Below are 20,615 nucleotides of genomic sequence, written 5' to 3'. Positions count from 1 at the left end.
TTTTTCTCCAGAACAACAGGGGAACCCCAGAACTTGGGGAAACCTTTCATAATGAGGTGCTGAGTCTTAAGGGTCCAAAGTATTTTTCTAACCTTAGAGGATGTTAATGATTATTTATATACGTATACATAAATAGATGAATAATAATAACAGAAGAGATCTCTGTGTTTTTGAAACATATTTTAATGCTGTTATAATTTGAACATTGAAATTATCCTTCATGGAGCCTCATGCCAGTCTGCAGAAATGTCTTTGAGCCAAACACTGAACCAGATCTACACAGCTCCCTGGGTGTTCTCCTGTATTCCTGACTTTTGACATCTTACCTGTCTTTGATATAGAACGTGTTTCCTTGCATGAACTAAATTTGGATGCACTTTATTTCTGTTTGTGACTGGTAACCAAACATAGAAGAAAAACGTGAGAGGGCAACTGAGGGAGGGATGTTTTCATGACCTATGAGTGAAGCTGAAGGAGCACTGCTATCTCCACACCGTGCCTCCTGGCTTCAAACGTTTCCTCACTGTAAACACCTACGCTCTATGTCCCTTTGTGATGATTGACATGTATGTGAGTCAGGGTTGGTTGGGGTCAAATTCATTCATGTTGATGGATTAAAGCTTTGTTCCTATTTATAGCTGGATGCTTGTGTTGTCCAGTTTGCTGATTCGATCCTGTGGCCAGTTTGTGCAACTGTTTTTGTTTTAGAAGGTGGTGAATATTTATCCCATCTACTGCACCTTCATCAAATCGCCTTTACACTGTAATTTATAGTTTAAACCTCAGGGATGTTGACTGTTGTGAATATTTCAGTACTTGCATTTGTCTGAAAGTATGTTTGTGCGTGTTTATCTATCAGAAAGGGAAAAACCTATTTTTTTATTAAGAGCTTTAGGTGCATTTTCATCATGATGTGAGATTCTTTCAAAAATAGAAGAGGAATAACACAGAGAACAGGACAGTCAGTCAGTGCCCTGCTCAGACAGTGTGGAATTTACATAACAAAGACCTTCTGTCTCACTTATTACCCCTTATTACCAAAAACCCAGATGACACAAATGTGCCTACCCCCACACATGCATTGTTACATAATGCAGTGTCATAATCCTAAAGACCCAAACCCAGCCTGTGTAAACAGGTAAACCACTGAACACATCATATCAAGTCCTAAAGGTAAGAATGTCTGAATTAAAAACAACACTATCAACAGCAGCTGCAGCAAATAAAGACCACGACTTGGACGATAAGTGGACTCAGCAGCTGGATCTGATGAGCAGAAAGATCACAGAGTTATGTAGTTCATGCAGAAAGGCAACTACATTATGTTCAATTAAAAACTGTCATTATGCTTAGAAACATAAAAAGAGTTTATGCATATTTACATGTTTATGTATGAGTTCCCTGCTGATTAAACAACATCACCTCAGAGAACTTGGTATGCTGGTATGTCCTGTATGGTGTGGTTAGGCTAGTGTGTGTGTGTGTGTGTGTGTGTGTGTGTGTGTGTGTGTGTGTGTGCGTGTGTGTCCTCTCATTACTTGGTCACTGGTGGCCATTATATTCATGACCTTCAGCCTCTTACATAAGCTCACTTATTTACTATACTCAGGCCTTTTTACAGTTCCCTGCATGAGTATCCAATTTTTTTTTGATATGGCCAAAATATAAGTGGGTGTTTTGTGTTGGTGGCCAGTGAGTGAGTCAGAGCTCACTTTCAGGTGATATAACACCTCTGCTCTTGTTGAACAAGTGGGTTCTTACACCTAATTGAGTCTGAAATAGTGCATCAACATCAAAAACGAGGTCTGGGTATTGACCAAAACGAGTAAATTGTAAAAAAAACCCCACATTTTCTCTTTAGGAACCAGCTCAACCACAGTCGCTCTGATTCCCACCTCACATTTAAAACTGTCTTTCATGAAGTCTCCTAACCTCGTTCCTCTCATTAGAATCACACTCAGAAAAGTTGGTCAGAATTCTTGTCTGAATCTGTCACTGAGATCACCTGCCAGGATTTTATTGACAATAGGGCCAGGGTGGTTTGGAGACAGGATAAATGCCATCTGTTATATAATTAGTGATGTAACCCACTGAACTGCTCCAATTTAGTAGAACATTATTTTCATAATTGAATAAGAAAGCACAGTGCACCCCCGCCCCTCAAACCCTTTAGGTTCCCCAGCTGGCTGTAATAGTCCACAGTGTAGATGACTTCATGGTTACATAACTCCAGTCTGATGTGGTGCAGATCACCAACATCTACAGGCTTATTGAGACTGCATGAATGGACTGCAAACATGCAGGTCCATGCATGTTGATGGAAGCTGCTCAGTCAGTAAATACAGGGAAAGACTCAGTTCATTTATTCCAGTTGATGCGTATGAATAAAAAGAGCTTCACTGGGTCTGAGGACATCATGTGACCTGCAGTTCAGGTCAGTCCACTGTGCAGTGTCAACATGACAACATACATTTGTTTTTATTTATTGAAAGAGACAAATGCTTCAGATTTACACTTTTCTTTGGTCTGAACCTTCTAAACTCTTTGACTTAGAAATGAAGAAAGTTCAGTAGTTTACAGACAAACTGAAGCTTCTGGAGCAGATACAGTGGGATACTGTTCTGAACCTATAATGTAAATTCCTGCTGTGTTCTCTAGGATATTTTGCAGAACTGTAGCATAATAAAGTAGCAGCTAACAGTCTGACATATAAAACTGCTACTTTACGAAATGCAACGTTACTGCTACTACTACATATGCAACAGCTGCACAAGAGAACCACAACAAACATCTCCACCTGTACAAAGCTCATTTGGCATAATTTATTTATTTAATTGAATGAATCATGATATAAATAGACTTTTACTCAAATAAAGAAATAAAAGTGACAGCATGAGAGCATTTGAAGACATTTCTATGAGAATATCAGCATAAATCATTGATCAATTGAAGTTTTTAAACCTTTCACCCAGTAATGACTTTATTACATTTTAGCAACAGTTACAAAATTAAATGTTGACAACTTCAGCACCTGCCACAGTAACAGAAACAATTCCCAGATTTCATTAGTATAATCAATTCCTCAGAGGGATTTGATTCACAAAGACTCTTAAATCTGATTAATGTAATCACTGTAAATGGCCCTAAGAGGCTTTGGTCCAACTGCGTTCATATCTGACTAACTGAACAATAAAAGAAGAAAAATCTCCAGGCCTGTCTCCATAACTGATGGGAGAATAATCGACCATACTGACTGGCTCACAGCCCAACAGTTGTGGTGGAGACAGAGTTTACCAGCTGTCATTCACTCACCTATGTACTAGGATGCAATTCAGATTATCAACATGCTTATCATGCTGTATATGAGTGTGTGTGTGTGTGTGCGCAGGTCTACAGGTGATGTCCTACCTGCCACATCCTGTTCATTGTCAGAGTCAGGCTGTATAAAAGTACAACAACACAATCGTCTCACTTCGTGTTATTGTCCATATAATATGTCATTTATGGCTGCAAAGCTGTGGGGTGTTGTCATAGAGTCAAATATAATTGGAAACCAAACCAAACCAGGGGTTGTTTGACAGACTTGGCATCTAAACCACCTAACTTGTTGGTTCCTAGGCCCTGCAACAACTGGAAAACCAAAATCCAGTAGGAGACACATAGGTCATCCAGAAACTAGGCTACCCATGTCCAAGTCCATGATCACAGCTACTCCCTGTTTGACAAACCCAGTATTTCTCCCACAGCAACCTCCTGTCACCTGACAGGGAAGTGAGACACGTCCGCTCCAGATGTGCCAATAATAAAATAAAGTCACAGTCTGGGAACAGAAAGATGAACAGTAGAGACAGAAATTTTAAACTGCACCAACCATTTATCACTGTTCAACTGTATTTGGCCAGATCTGTGCTGCAGAAAGTGTTGATTATGATTGACCCTTTACATCACAGGAAGTAATTGGATTCAGTGTTAATATAAGCATTTTGCTACAGCCTGCCCACAGACTCCCTCCAGCACTCAGTAAGATAAAGATCTTATCCAGAAGAAGAACAGTGGAACCTAAATGTCTGATTACCTAAATATATTCCAGATCTTAGGGTTTGGGAAGGTTTTAATCAGCTGTGAGTGTGTGACTGATAGCAAGATATTTTCTATTAAAACAATTAATGAGAGCATTTACCCAAGACGCCACCTGGCAGGTTGTTGCTTGGACCCGCACGAGCCAATCAGGGGTCATGTGCAGGCACAAGTCACCATTTCGCTGATGTAGACCACCTTGGCCTGCAGCTAGACTGTAACCTCAGCTCTTTTGTCCAGCTCACGTGTTGCTGTGAGGGCCAAGTGAGGCTCACTGACGGCATCACTCCCACTGCTGCACATGCTGTATGTATCATCACCTGGTCCTTCCTTGCAGTATGAAACTCAACACTGCTACAAAAGGGAAAAATGAGACAATGACAAATTCAGCCTCAGAAATAAGGTCGAGAATAGAAATACTGTAAATTCATGGTGACACCTGATGTGACATCTGTTCTGTGGGGAAAAGTGGGACATGTGAGGAAAATCTTTGATACTTTGAAATAAGTAAAGACAAAACATAAGCAGAAGGGGAGACCTAGAAGAGAAATAGAGTGAAAGTAAAGAAAAATGTCCAGAAGGAAATGAAGACATACAGTGAAAGTGCTGTCAAGTTTAAACAGTGTGCTGATGTTGGTTAAAAGCATCAAAGCGTTGGGTAATGACAGGGTTGAAAAGAGGTCGTACTGTGAGACAGGACTATTCACAAGGTCAAAGGGTAAAGTTTAAACTTTGGTGGAACAATGAAACTTTTACTTTCATTTAAGTGAAAGTAGAAGTTCATTGGAGACATTTGGCTTCTCTTATTTGACTGAATTTAAATGAAAAGTACTTAACAACCTTTAGAGGAACCTTTAACAACAACAACTTGGACAACGGTGTTTACTTAACAGTCCTGGTTGCACCTGTTTAACTTCAGTGTAGATGTTTGAGCCAGCGAGCGAACGAGTGGAGCTGAGATCAAGCGACTTTCTTCCTCTAGCAGCTGAACAAATGTAGTTTCTGGCAAACGCAATGACAGTTAGAGGTGTCTGAGCTTCCACTGTTGCTTTTTGTTGTTTCATTTTGCATTTAAATACTGTATGTACAAGCTGCTTTACACACAATATGAGCTCAGGTGTGTGTGTGTGTGTGTGTGTGTGTGTGTGTGTGTGTGTGTGTGTGTGTGTGTGTGTGTGTGTGTGTGTGTGTGTGTTGTGCAGACCTGACTCACACTTGGCAGCAAGCCTGGATTGTGAGGTTTGTCTACCTGGACATATAGGGGGAAAATGCAAACACACTACAAACAATACAAGCATAAAGGCCTGCAGGGTCTGTAGAGTTGCCAAGTCAAATACAGAAATGACATTTAAATAACACTTTTCAAAAGCCTGGGTAATAAATAACTGGGCTGCCTGGAGCAAATAAAAGGCCACGGATAGAAAAGCATTAGCTTCAGCATGTGACATGGGGTCTGCTGATTTATGACAAATTAAGAAAAGCTCTGATTAAGCTCAGGTCTGCCAAACCCAACCCTGGTCCTCGAGGGCCACTGCCCCTTAGATGGAGCAAGACAAAGTGAATAGACGTATCCCAGCGTCTGATTGGCTGAACACACCTGATCCAGGTTTTCAGCAGTGGGTAGATCAGGGATGGTAGAAACAGGGCTGTGACCCTCAGGGAGCACGAGGTGAGAACATGTAAGTTGTGTCTTGTCTTTTAAAGCATTTTTCCTCTCAAATACAATGTCGGTAATGTAGGTGTTTATTTTGTGCATTTCTGTTTTTGTTTTCTTGAACATTTTCAGTATCAACAAACACAATGATCTAATCAAAATGGCGGCACAAAACAAACCAATCAACCTTAAGAAACGCATCAGTCAGAACTGTGCTCGGCAAACATTCAAAAATCAATTGTCTTCTGTGTTATTTTCCACTTGAATCAAGTCTCCTTAAAATAACCTCAGAGGAGGATGTGTGAAAGTTCAACTTGTGTTTAAACAGCTGCTCTTATCGACGTGATCGGACATTGGACGTTAGTTGCTTCACTCGCCCACATCTGAGCAGTACAGTACGTGTTTCTGCCTCTATTCAATATGCATAAAGACAAACACTGTCACAGAGCAAGTGTGTTCAAACAAAACACTGACTCTGTCTCTGTCTGAGGATTCCCAAGAAAGAGGATGTTATTGTCCCAGCACCAAAACAGTGAGGCAAAGCAGTCAGGACACTGCAGGCACGTGAGCTTGGTGATGTCAACAGTGTCTTTAAAAGCAAACACTGACGTTTTAAAGCTGAACTTTACCAGTAGCTGAAATGAATCATTAAAACCAATTCCTGTGACCATGAAGGATGAATTAAAACTAATGAAGCCCGACTGACCTCCTTTGTTCATTTCTGACCCACCATACCTGCTGTAGTTTTGACCACACAGCTAAACTGTTTGCTTGTTTATAACATGTCTGATCAACTGGCTGCTCATGTGTTGCTGGTTTTCTGTTTTCTTGCTTTGGATCTCTATTTATTTGAGTGCAAAATGCCTAAGAAGAAAATGAGACGTGTTGTATTATAAGAGAAGGCAGTCTGACCCATCAGCAGAGAAAACATATCTCAAAAAGTCACAACAGGCATGTTGTTGAATTATTTCTCTTTGTTCCCTCCCTGACTTGCTTTTCTCCTGCTTCATTCTCCCACTTTGTCTTCTTCTCCTCCTCTCCTGCTTCTTGTCACTTTGAATTTCCATTTCATCCTCATTTCACATTTTGTCTTCATTCCCTCGGCCCGCCTGCCTCTGCTCTGGCCTCTGCTCTTTGATGTTATTATTCCACCATATAAAGCCATGAAACACTCAGGGTCCTGGGCTAAAAGCAACACACTCCACGTGTCACTGTGACTAACTGGGCGGTATACGAACGTGTCCTTCTGCAAAAACAGTGGCAATAATTAATAATAATATCTTATATAGAGAAACAATCCACAATCTCCTGCTTCATGGTGCAAAGCTTTTAAATAACAACCCGCTTGCTCTTTATTTACAGAATTGATTTATTTTATATTGTAGTAATGCTCAATACTAAAGCACTATGGAATATTATGTATGTGTGCAATAAAAAATATTTTTATTTTATTTTAAAAATGTTTTAAGCAATTTAGGTGAACTGTCTTTTAATTAATTCGCCCATCCCTTTAATTACTGAGCAACATTTTCATCAGGACACTTTGATTTTTTCACATCATAAAAGGCACCATTACAGTAATAATGATAAGATTTACAAAAGGGCAATAATTTGATTTATTCAACAATTTTCCAGCCAGCAGCACATTATTCCACGGAATAATATTTCATTTGGCGTCCAGAAGCACTAATGGCTGGGTTCCCTGTTTCTTCTCTACACTGCTGAAAACATCACGTCACCTTGCAGGCAAAGCCAAACTCTGCGTTGATTATCCAAGTCTGTTTAAGTCCGGTTGCCAGAGCTCGACACCCAAACAAAACTCACCTAGTGATATATGGAGCAGAGCTTATCTGATGAGCGTTAAACTTGTAGCTCCATAAATACCAAGTTCAAGAAAATTAAGAAAAGCAAGTATATATATTTTTTTTGTGAGGTGCTGGGCAGCATCGAGGTGCTGCAAGAGCCAGCAGCTGAAATATATTAAAAGTAAAAACCGGAGTCAAAAGGTTGTAAGATGACAGATTAAAGAGATAACATTGACAAAGTGTGCTGTGTCTGGCTAATGTAAAGCAGAAAAGTCCAGTATTTCAACATAAATTACTTGTATTTAAAGTATTTACAGGTACCAGTGACAACACATATATTGAAGTAGCAGTTAGTCACATTTGCATATATCCAGCAACAGTTGTCCTACATGAAGGCAAATGAAGGGTAAGGCAGGTGTCAGTCTATATTTATCTTACTGTCAACAAATCCCATAAATATGCCAAAACCAATAAGTCCCAACTTCCCCACTCTGTGTGTGTGTGTGTGTGTGTGTGGCACCAAACTCATTTCTTTCAACTCAAGATGTAAAGCTGTTAACAAAAATAAGCAGGCATCGCTCAAACAGGAGTGTTTAGTTCACATGTGCATATGTTTTCAGCTGCATTGCCCCATGCAGTCAGTGCTGTAGTGAGTGTTTCCAGCTTTAAGACAGAATATGAAGGACTAACTCCAAATAAAAAACAGTGTGTGTTGTTGATACTGTGTGTTTTTATGGAGCCCTATGGCACAGAAAAATTAGATCCCTCAGGTTTCAGAAACACACGTAATGATGGTTTATAGTCATTTTATTGCTAGTTTTTGTCTTTTTACCAGATTAGTTGACAGTAAGAACAATGTGGAATATTGTTTGTCTTATCTTAAAATACTTTTACTGATTGATTCATACAATGGGAAAGTTTCTAAAGATGTTCTGAGGTTACAACCAGTTAAAATTATACTATAAATCATTCAGTGTCTGCTTTGCAGTACAAAGAGTTCAGGTGTGATCAGGTGTTCAGGTGTGATTCAGTCACACCAGTGCATTGTACAATGTTAAGCCACCTCCATGTGCAAACACGTTGTCTATTATGAGCTGTAGTGTGTGTAATCCATAAAGACGACATAATGGGATCTGTGACCTGGCAACTCTTCTAAGAAATAACATCAGAAATGTGTGTTTGCTTAAACAAGATATCAATACTCAAAGAATGTAAACACAGAGATTAAATGTTCAGCATATTCTCTCTTATATTTTAGACAAAGAAATCCAAAGGAGTATTTACAGTCACACTAGATGGAGGTTTGCTGCTCCCCTGTGGCCACAGAAGAAAGTTCCAGTTTAAAGCTGCAGGTCCTTCTGACGTCTGATGAAGTGGGTATACTGAGAATAAAAATGTAATGCAATGCCCTATTCATTTTTTAAATTAAATTTTGTAAATATTTATATGTAAATATACGTGATCCTCCCAGGTATTTGACATAGTTCTCTTTGTTCAGGAAAACACAGACAGGCAAGTGATTCAGAATTCAGCACTGAGGGAGTCGCAAACAAATTGTTAGCCGCTGACCAGTTGGCCCAAACAAGCCCAACCAAAACCAACCCAATAGCAACAGCTAGACCACTGGTAAACATTTAGAAGTTATAAATAAATACATGCATAATTACTGCTGTCATAAATACATCACATATGATTAAAGAACATTGGGTGGGAGAGTTAACTAACTGAAAACATGTTGTGAATGCAAATCTGTTTGCTGTATTGTCTACTAGGGCTACTTACTGAATGACAAAAATATTAAAAGATGCCCATGAATGCCCAGAGTTAAGATCTTCTCATTGTTTTGATGATGAATAGCCACAGCTGAGCTTCTATGCTCTCATGATGCTATTTTGCTAATCTAATGTGCTTTGAAAACCTCAGTTTGAGTTCAGAGTCTGAGCAGACGTTAACTTTGCTCTTTCATAATAACGTTTCTGGAGGTTGCAGGAGTGGATGTGAATGAGCTCCTGCAGGTCTTGCCCTGATATTTCCTGCAGCCTGGCAGCAATAATTGTCACATGGGAGGATTAGCATGAACTGCTGTTTGAGGGTCACTGTGATAGAACCTTTACTAATGAAAGGAGACAGCTCAAATACTTTATTTCAAATACATACATTCAAGACAATTGCAAGGAGGAGCAGAGATCTGTGAAGGTTCATCCATCAGTCCATTATCTGCTGCTTGTCCTGGGACATCCAGGGTCATGGGGTCAGGGGTTGGGCAGGAGCCAATCCCAGCTGACATTTTGCAAGAGGCAGGGTGTACCCCGGACAGATCTGTGGAACTCTGTGTCAACTCTAGATGTCAGTGTCCCAAAATTTGAATTAGTTTAATTCTATCTGTAACTCAAAATCCTTTACTTTCTTTACGTCTGTTTATTATGAAGATTGAAGTTTTAATTTATTAACATTTATCTGAGAGACACTTGCTCTGGAGACAGGAATAATCTGATGATTTGAAAAATGATGGATGAGGCCAATAAACACCTGAATTTTGCATCATTTGAAGGGATATACCCTCTAGTGCTTAGGTCATTCCTCATTTTATTTATTAGTTTAACATATCCTTAAACTGCAAAAAACTTGTTTAGCTTAACAGCTGAATATCATTTCTGTCTTTTACTTTTGAAATGTAATAAACAGAAATCCAAAACACTCCATGTGAAACTGTGTTTTTACAGTCATGTGGGAGGAAGAAATTATACAATTATATTTGGAGAAAAATTAAACCACGAAATGATTTTGATAAGTGTCAATACAGACCATGAGTTATTTAATGACATGAAAAGATGACTGATGTGTGTATGGGATACACAGCTGCAGAGAAAATAACACATCTGAACCCAAATACCTACAGAATGAGTTTCCGCTGTAGTGTTTTTGTCCTTCATGTTGCTCTGGAGACGAACAAGTTGCTGTTGGGTTCATAAATGATCTGTAGGTGGCAATGTTGCACAACAAAAAACTGTTGAAACCAGCACTGAAACATGACATTTTATTCTTACAATCCAAAACCAGTCAAGCAAATAGTAATTATATTATATAAGTTTTTACATAGCACTTTTTATATATATAATGCAGAATGCTTTATGTAAAACTGTAAAAGAAAGAAATTCATAGATGACATTGAAAGTTGCAGAAAAAGAAAAAAACTTTATTTAAAAACCTGTAAATTTAATTAAATTAAATATTTTAGAATCAAACTATAAAGCATGTTTCTTAGCAGCAACATTAAAACTGTGACCTGGACTGTTTCTAAAACAGATTGAATTGTGTGTCCAGTGGGCAGTGTGTTCCACTTTTGGTCCATAACAATGAGAATGCACATTAAGGTTCTAATAACTAGATTTAGGGATGATTGGTTCAATTAGCAAACAGCTTAAAAACTTTTAACGTCAGTGCTACTGGAAGAGAATTACATTACCAGCTGTGCCCCCAGCAGATTACAGTAATCCCATGTAATCTACTACGTTTCTTCCTGAAACTGCAGACTGAAAACACCCCGAGTGAACGCGAGAGGACGTGAACTCAGAGACAAGAAGGAGAAGAGGAACCAAATGTGGGAGGAACGTGATTAACATTAAAATCTACAGGTCGTTGAACTGACATTTTCGCAGAGAGAACTGCATGTTGATGAACTGCATGTTGATGAATTGCATGTTGATGAACTGAATGCATGTTTTATTCAGACACTGACCAACATCCTTCCTGCTCTGCAGACTGAGGAGAGAAACATTACAAAACTCAAATCCTGAGGGTTGTGCTGACTGATTTTTGTCCTTGACACATCACAGCAGCATCGAAAGTGTTTTAACCTGCTGCATGATAACTTAGAAAAAAAGACTGAAAGACATTTATGACTGTTTATTTCATCATTTCATAATTTTTATTCCATTTCCCCACAATGTTTCACATTCATGTCAGTGATATTAAAATAGACCAGAGATGCAAACTGATGAATCAGCCTCCCAGGAGATCTGTCATTATAATCTGGCCTCGATTTTCAGCCGACTTCTTTCTCTTTCTCCGTGGAAAGAAGATGTTGGCGTTCAACACAGCGGTGCGGCACCACACATTCCTCTGGCCTGCTGCAGGCTGTATTCAGCACTGACATTCAGCACACACTGGACAAATTTATACATGTCCTAAACATTGGGTGGATACTCCCAAATGTTGTGTCAACAAAATAAAACTATCACATTCAGTAGACATGGCTTTGTATTTGCGTTGGTTTTATATGCATGTTAGAAAACAATATTTTACAATTCAGGACAAAGAGAACAAACTGTGCATATTAGTAGTGGTTTGTTTAAAATACAGAACAGAGAAGAAATAACACCAGTAGAACCACTGTTGAGGTTCTCATTGAATGTACACTGCAGATTATTGACGATGTCCTGGTGAGTTTTTTTCTCATGTCGAACTTCATGCCAGTGACTCACAGCCCAAAGATGACACATCTCTCCTCCTCACAAGCACATGGGATCTGTTTCACAACACAGCTATTCTCATAAAGCCTTGATTTACCGGGAGTGATGAATGGAGAGCTGTTTCTGGAGAAACACATGAGCAGCATGCAGCCTGGTGAGGCGCAGAGAAATCACACGAGACAAATATATTTGTCTTTTAGTGAATCTATTTATTATTAATATAACCAATTCCCTGTTTGCCATGTAGAACCCACAGATTAAACGTTCAAGAACAGCACGGCCTTGACATATCTGTCTTCTTGAAAACAGCTTGTTCTCAAGGTTCATTAAAATATGCCCTGGTTATTTAGCCTCATGTGTAGGAGCTCCTAGGGAAACCTCGGAGTTATAGCAACATGGGACAGGGTTGATCAAAGCGCCCGATGTTCCCCGAGGTCTCTATCAGTATTATGTTTTCTTGCCACTGATACTCCTGTTATTGATGCCTTAAAGTCATTATTCTGAAAATCACCTCCTTCAGTAAGGAAGTAGAAAAACTACATTAAAGTACATGGAAGTGTCAGGTATCTCTGCTACTCCTGTGTTTGTTTACTGCGTCCCATCAGACTGATTTTCAGCTCTTGCAGTATTTTTTTTTTTTATCAATACATTTAAGTTAGAAGAAAAGACACATTTATAATCTCTCAAGCCTTTAAATCGATTCTGTAGAAAGATGGAACTGCACTTATTGTATTTTCACTTGTGGTTTATTTTTCTAACTTTATTCCATGATGCTCTGACACTAAAGCTGATGTTTGATTGATTGGTTTGACTGGTTATGTGACTGATTATTAGAAGGGGAACCATAGATAACCTCAGTTATGTTTATCACAGCAACATGACCTATAATTTCATCTACATTTCTCTGTGCTTGCACCACTGGACAGGTGTTCGCACTGCTCAGGTGCTCAGGTGAGGGGCGTTACTGTAAATACAGGCCTCAGTAAAGTGCCACACTGAATATCTGTTTCATACTGAGACACGTTTGTAAACTTTGCAGTGACACATTACAAGTTCTGTGTATCATCAAGCCTGAACTACTCAGAATAAAGTGCGACCTTTACATTGCAGGGCCTCTGAGGAATCAAACGTTTCCTTTTTGGGGTATGAAGAAGTTTGGGGGGGCCCTGGTCTCCCCGCTGCACCAGGGTGCTCTGCAGACTTTCAGCCACGGGGTGAGGGAGGGGGGTGAATCTGCAGGACTCAGCTCACCACGCCTCGGTACGGTAAGTTCGTCAGCCATATTGACTGTCTGCACCTCTTCTCCGGCACCGCGGAAGCCTGTGTCACTGTACACCCTGTACGCGCCGTGTCCGGTAAACAGCGCGGAGCTCGGGAAGGCGAACCGCTCTATTTTTACTCGCTGTGGCGATATAAAGTCCTGCTGCCAGCTGGAGGGGGAGGCAGTCGGACACATCCTCGGCGCAGACGTTCAGAGGTGAGTCTGCTCTCCGTTAAGCCGTTAAAGACGAGGGGGATTTATCTTCTCCGGGTTTTAACGCGGGCCAGTTAACGGGCCGTAGCTCTCCATTTACACCACACGCACACACACACACACCTATTACTCAGACAGGTGATGACTGCGTGCTCCGACGTGTGCTTTACATTCTGCCTCACCGCCGTTTCTTACCGGCTTCTCACCCATTTCATTTCGGGAGGACGGGTGAGTAAAGTGGAGCCTTTGGGTGCTGTGTGTCCGTTAAACGTTATGCAACGGACCGGCGCTTGTGTTAGTGAGTCTGGGCGATGAGGTGCACGCCGTCCTTTCCAGAAGGCGGGTACAGCTCCGTGAAGCTGCCACATTCAAACTGTTCACACACACTTTGGCGTGTATCAGCGCCCCAAGGTGCCAGACGGTCCCTTGGACCAGCATGGAGCGGTTTTCCAGAAGTCCTGTCGCTGTTTTTCGTGCTCCCAGAGCGGAAACAACGTTTTTTGGGTGCTGGCAACTTTTGTAGCGAGTGTTTAGTTTTTTTTTGTGCATCATTGTCGCAACAGCAGCTGCTTAAACATCATTATCGTGTGGTTAGACTGAAGCTCTTTAACAGTGTGGAAATATCTGAGGTCAATTAAATGCAACTGTTTTCTGCCTCCAGAGCAAAAACATAAAGCCCGCTGTGACCTTTTATCACGTGACCACCCCCAGTCTAACACAGCAGGTCACGTCAGAGAGATCGGGACCGTTTGGTCAACGACATGTTAACTGTGTTCCCAGCTTCGCTAAGTGGGTTGGAGAGAGTTCAAGTGTGTTTGTCCTGCCTCCTGGAAACCAGGCCGAGTGACCCCGGGTTAGTTCGGCCTTGGCACGTAAACGTCGGTCCTGAATACAGTCACATCAGCGCGCCCACACATGACGCTAGCGGTCCATCTGGCACAAACAGATGCTCCGTCGGCGTCAGGGACGTTAGGAGTCCCCGATTGGCCTCATCAGTGCAGGGAAAGTGAGTTTTATTGGCTATTGAACCTGTCACTCAAATCCTCCTGTTGCTCTTGGCCCCGCCCCTCGGAGGACCAAATTACAACTCATTTGAGAAAGAGGCGATGTGCATCATGACATTAGATACCTTTGACGGCTGGTTTTAGATTTCTCTGTTGAATAATCTAATGTCTCAAGATCAGGGAAGGAGAATGTTTTAGCTCCATCCATATCTGTGTTAGCTCCTGAAAAACTGAGCATGTTTAAACACACACACACACACACAGGGGATTTAAGTTGAAGTCGCTTGTTCTAATAGCCTACCTGGAAAGTGTTTGGTTACCATTTGGAAAAATAAAAGCAACACAGTGCACCAGAACACTGAATTTTTTTAATACACATTATTACTTTTCATTTTACAAAGAAACTCTTTGTTCTTGCAAGAGTTTACCTGTGTGGGAAACAGGAAGAGCAGTAGGCTGACCTGGCACCTGTATCTATGAGAACTGGGACAAAGAGGCTACCAAATGGAGAAACACAATAAAGCCATTTTGCAGAGACAGACACATTAATGGAGATAGTAAACTGCAAACCTGGCCGGAGATTTAGCATGTGAGGCTTGTGCAATCCAGACAAATTCTTCACACACCAGCTGCCAGTGGTCTTCAGTGTCGTAGCGTTGACTGTGATGCCTGAGCAGCTCTTCATACTGAATGGTTGGAGGTTTGATTCATTGAGCTTATTAGAGGACATTTATCTGTGCGTGTGTGTCCAGGTGCAATTTTTAGTAAACTTTTCCATCTGGTTCTTATCCATGATGGTTATGTACGGCCCAGAGAAGAACAACATTAAAGATAAAACCGAAGTGATGGCACCAGGAATATCTAACAATAACAATTCACTGTATTTTAGAAGTACATGTATGAATTAGTAAGAAATGGAAGTAGGAGTGATAAGTTGAATGGGGAAGTCGTTCAGCACTGCAGTGAGCTAATGAACAGCTTGAGTTGTAAGTTTTACAAGATGGTTTATCTTTATTTTCTGAATTAGTGGATTGGATCATTTGATTTATGTGGATTGATGGGCTGTTCCTGTTTCTGCATTATAGAGTGCAGATGGTTCACTGCGTTAGTATGAGTTGCTGACAGAGAGCAAAGTCTTCAGTCTCAAAATCCACATCACAGTCAGGTCCACAGACAGAGGCTATGTAGTTTCCTTTTCCATCTCTCGCTGTATTTGGTTTCTTTGTTCTGTCATTAGTGTCATCACCAGGATCGGACATGAGAGAGGATGCCGTTAATTTGACATTTTCATTTACTGCCACAGCTTTTTGAGCCTGTCGACCTTTTTGGGCCCCTCCTGTTTAACCATGTGAATATTTATTGCATTGAAAATCAATGAGATGAATATTAATATTGATGAAGAGACCACCTTGCTGTTAATGTATCACTAAAGGGAAGCCTGACAAGAAATAACAGCTGAAGGTCAGATAGTGTGTGTGGTCTGTTTCTTCTTCCATCTGTAAAGTGGATTCATGCTTTTCTGAATTTAGACTTTACACCTAACGCTCTTTTTCCAACATTTACTGCATGTTGCCATGTTGTACAGCAACTTGGTATCGGACAGCTTGGGAGCATCGCTCATCACAGGTGTTTAGGGGTTGGTTGGCTCTCTGTGTGACCCTGTTTAGTGACCTTGTTTAATCTTGATGAAGCTTTGGTGAATCAGGCGATCTTGAATCCATGTGATTGTTTTTTATTATTATTATTTTTTAAAGTTTTAGTTTCTGTAGTTGACTGTGAAGCCCCGACTCGTGGCCCATGTGTTTCTCTGCATCTTGTTCTTTCTCTCTTTTCCTTTTCTGCTCCTGCTCCAGTCTGCAAGTGTAGCTTGTTTAGTGGTGACACTAAAAAAAAGTGACACTCTTGGCAGCATTTGGTTAAAAAAGAAGACTCACATCTTCTCTGTGGCATCAGAACAGCTTCCATATTTCAATTTCAGTGACAGCAACAATTTGCAATGTGTTGATGTTTGTGGCTTCATTGGACAGGGCGTTTGTGCCGTGACAAACACCGTCCTTATGCACGATGAGGAATCGTTTGGCTCTTGGGTTGTATAAGTAAAGCCTTGTTGTCAAACCGAGCAGTTGGTTCAGTTTCCTGCTGTTCTGACAGCTGTTGGAGTCTGTGTGTGTGTGTGTGTGTGTGTGTGTGTGTGTGTGTGTGTGTGTGTGTGTGTGTGTGTGTGTGTGTGTGTGTGTCCTCTCTGGCACCTTTGACATGTCTACTCATACACACAATAACAGACATGGCCCAAATAGTAAAATATTTCTCCATGGTGAAAACAGTGTGAATACACATTGTTGTTTATTAGGCAGATTTTTCTTATATTTAAATAATATTTATCATTGAGTAGATAATTTGACTCATGAGGAGTCAACAAGAACACACACAGACACACACACATAGACATACCAGGAGCAAAACCTCAACCTTTTAACCAAAACAGTGTTTAGTAACAAGGGAAGGTTCATATTGTAGGGCCATTAAAGTGTCCTGAGATCAATGATAGTTAAATGATTATGTTACAAGAAAAGAAAATTATTAATGAATAAAAAGTATATAATAATAATAATAAGGCAAGTAACAAAGTCAAAAAGTGAAAATTACAGATGGCAGGTTGTCAGAATAAAAACAATTGCTTTTGCCTTAATTTTCCATTTCCTTAGGATCGTTTTGTAACTGAAACATTAGGAAAATATAGGTGTGAGGGTTAAACTTCTATAATATGCCAGAAGTTAGAACCAGATTCAGAATCAGAATTTTTATCTGTCAGATCTGAGCTAAAACTGACTCTGCTCTGGCTAAAAGCGAGAGCAGGGGTCTGTACAACAGGGACACAGAACCTTCATAAACCTGTGTGTAAAATGCAGCTGAGTGTTGAGACTGATCTGGACAAAACGAGAGGCAGAGAGATGAAAGAGTGTGATGTGCACAGAGAGCAGAGCTTCATTGTGCATGAACGGTGACCTGGAAGCTCTGTTCTATGCACTTCCATTGAATAAAGGGACACACACACCCAAAGGCGTATAGATCCAGGTTTATGAGGCAGTGGCCTGCTAAACAGAGCAGAGCTTTGTTCTTTGGGACAACATGTTGTTCACCCACAGCACACACTATAGGTCACCCTTAGGTATGTGTGTTGAGGGTGGAGTGTTTCTGCAAACCCTGGAGCTTTTAAATCTATTACATTTTGTAGGCAGTGATCACTTCCACCTTACTGAACGGAGAACAGAGCTGATGCTATTGGCTCTGGCTACCAACAGAAACAAAGCTTGCAAAGGAGTCAGGGGTAAAGTTGGAAGAGATGTTTTTGCCCAGAATATATTTATCTTGCTCTCATTTTTCTGTTTTCTGAGAAAAGCAATGAGGTGTCTTTAAGTTCATTATTTAAGTATTCAGTGTCTGCACCTGTCTCCTGGCATCAGGTATATGGGTCAAATCAGGCTTTGCATTTTTATGAGTATCCCTCCTTGCTGACTCTCATTTGCTTTCCTCCCATTAATGCTCTGTTCTACTGCTCATTCTGCAACCTTCTTTTGCCATTGATAAAGGTGACAGAGAAGGATGCAGAGGAGGAAAATGAGGTTACTGAGGTGCATAAATGTTCCCAGGAGACCCTGCTGATAAACTCGCCACATGCTACATACTGTGCAGCTTAATTAAGTCTACCTGCTTTAGATTTTAGGCATTTAGCATAGGGACTTAAGACTGATAAACCTGCCTTATCTTCAGCCTTTTATGGGGCATTGAGTACTACCGAAGCTTTTAGGATCCTCTTACCGTACTACTTATTTTTTTCAAAAAATAACTACAGTGGGGAAAATAATTATTTGATCCCCTGCTGATTTCGTACGTTTACGTTTATAAAGTAGTGAACAGTTTATAATTTTATGGTAGGTGTATTTTAACAGGGAAAGGTAGAATGCAAAAAAAACAACATTAATTTAAGCAAGTGTATTAGCATGTCAGTGAGTAGAATAAGTATTTGATCCCCTAACCAGTCTCCTCTCCAGACGTTAATCCTAAAGAAAATCTGTGGAGGGAGCTGAAACTCTGAAGCAGCCAAGAAACCTTAGGGAGGATCTGTAAAGAGGAGTGGACCAAAATCCCTCCTGGTGACCAACTACAAGAAACATCTTACCTCTGTGCTACAAAGGGTTATGATCCACACTGTGCAACTCTGAGTGAGCAGTGTAGATTTAAAATTGCCCAATGTAACTTTGCTTTCGTTTGTTTCTGCTCTGAGACTGAGCTTGTGATTGAGCCTGGCTTCATTCTCTGCGCTGACACTTGAGAAAGGTCTATTTTTGGCCTCGCACTTCACAAAGATCTGGCACCTCCACTGCTTGCTCCATTTTACATCCTCGTCATTTAGCTGACAAGCAGTTGTAGATAAACTCACACTGTCCAGATAACCATCACTGCAAAGCAATAGTAAGCAGGTCAAAGGTCGCTCAGAGTGATCGTGAAAATGGCTTATTAGGAAAGAACAGTTAGAGCAGAGGAGAGATGAAGCTATTTCCTTCTACATATGTGCCTCATTTTCTCTCTCTGATTTCTGCATCTCTATTTTTGGAGAGTTCTCGTTTTTCCCTATTAGCCACTTGCCCAATTCTCTGTGTAACTGCCTGTTCCTCCTCCTGTCTCTTCTTTTCTGCACTTGATGTTACTCATTTGTTTTTGCCATGTTATGTTTTATATTGGTAAAAGTCCAGGAACACTTTTGCAATCCGAACATCATCTGGACTGATTATTTGTACTATCCAATGAAGAAATCAACTCACATATGAGTTTGTTTTTTATTTTTTTACTATTCTGTAACATTTTAGACTGAATGATAAATTGATTACGGGATCATAATGTTGACATTATTTGTCAATAAAATAGTCATTAGCCAATAATTAATAATTATCTCCTGATTCAGCAAACGTGCTGGCTGCCTTTTTAAAGCAAAGTCCTTCCCAGTTAGGTCAAACTGTACTAATCCGTCTGTGTGGAAGTGGAAATTGCCAAAGCATTGCCCCATCCCCGCTGTATTTCCCCTTTTTAACTCTTTCTTTGGTTAGAAAACTATACAGGGAAACATCAGACCTGAAACAGATGTGAAGGTTGTCTCTTTGCCTCGGGTTGATCTTAGTTTTTATTTTGACCTTTGAATCTTGCCTATTAATCTGTTTCAGTAGTCACAGTAATGTGTAGAGACACTGCATGGCACCCTGTGGGGTACCATACATGTTTGTATTATTTGTTTGTTGATATTGGTGCATTGTGTTTGTTGGTGTGTCTCAGGCGCTGGGGCCCCAGAGAGAGGCAGGAAGACGGAGGACGACTTCTTTCTGTTTTCTCAGCAACAGGGGACGGCCGTACAGAGGAGGAAGATGCCCAAACCGGTTAGTACCTAACATGCAGCTGCTATTTAATAAGCCTTTAAAAGTTTTCCCACTTACCTGCTGCACCAGTGTCAGATTTCAGCATATCAAGGACATGGTGCAATAAATTTACAGCATCTGTGGCTCCAGTGAATTCACATGTTTATTTTGCATGCACAATGAATGTGGTCACAGCATAAAGCTGAAAGGATTTCTTGTTAATAGATCATTGCATCTTAATACTAAATATTTACACAAACAGGACATTCACCACAGTTTGCTTGCTGGTCTGCTCAAAAACTTCCACAGGAAAATCTTGGCTTTCTGCTGTTTTTTTTTTTTTTTTTTCTGAAACTAGCATAATATGATTAGTGGATAATCTTCTTCTGTAATCAGTGGATTTCATCTTTGCAGTTGTTGATTCGTATGAATGACAGCTTGCACTTATCTGCAATTGATTTCATGTTTAAAATACCATATAGGAGCAATGAGGATCTGGAGTTTACTGTAAAACATGAAGTCACGTGTCTTATATTAATTATGAGGATTTCAAATGACAAAAACTGAGCGTGAGACTCCAGAGTAATACAGAAATGTTTTTTAGTGACTTAAAAATAAGCTAAAACTGCACCACAATGGCTTTGTGTTGTTCTGAGCGTTGTTCACACAGCAATTACAGCAATTGTACCGCAATTTTAGTTTCTTTCTAACTTTAACTGCC

General features: G+C 40.3%; 1 protein-coding gene across 3 annotated transcripts in view; it reads left to right on the top strand.

Moving 5' to 3' along the window:
• The first annotated feature begins 13,254 nt into the window (after positions 1 to 13,254).
• Positions 13,255 to 20,615, top strand: part of LOC113123247 (radixin) — a 30,290-nt gene continuing 22,929 nt past the window's right edge. The window contains exons 1-2 of one of the 3 annotated variants that reach the window (XM_026295082.1): positions 13,255 to 13,273; positions 19,815 to 19,915. In XM_026295082.1, the coding sequence (XP_026150867.1) occupies positions 19,904 to 19,915 (12 nt within the window). In that variant the 5' untranslated portion in view covers positions 13,255 to 13,273; positions 19,815 to 19,903. The other 2 variants (XM_026295079.2, XM_026295081.1) reach the window with 2 other exon arrangements.

Source organism: Mastacembelus armatus, chromosome 21, assembly GCF_900324485.2.
Source record: "Mastacembelus armatus chromosome 21, fMasArm1.2, whole genome shotgun sequence".
Classification (NCBI taxonomy): domain Eukaryota; kingdom Metazoa; phylum Chordata; class Actinopteri; order Synbranchiformes; family Mastacembelidae; genus Mastacembelus; species Mastacembelus armatus.
This window is presented reverse-complemented; position numbering and strand designations above follow the sequence as displayed.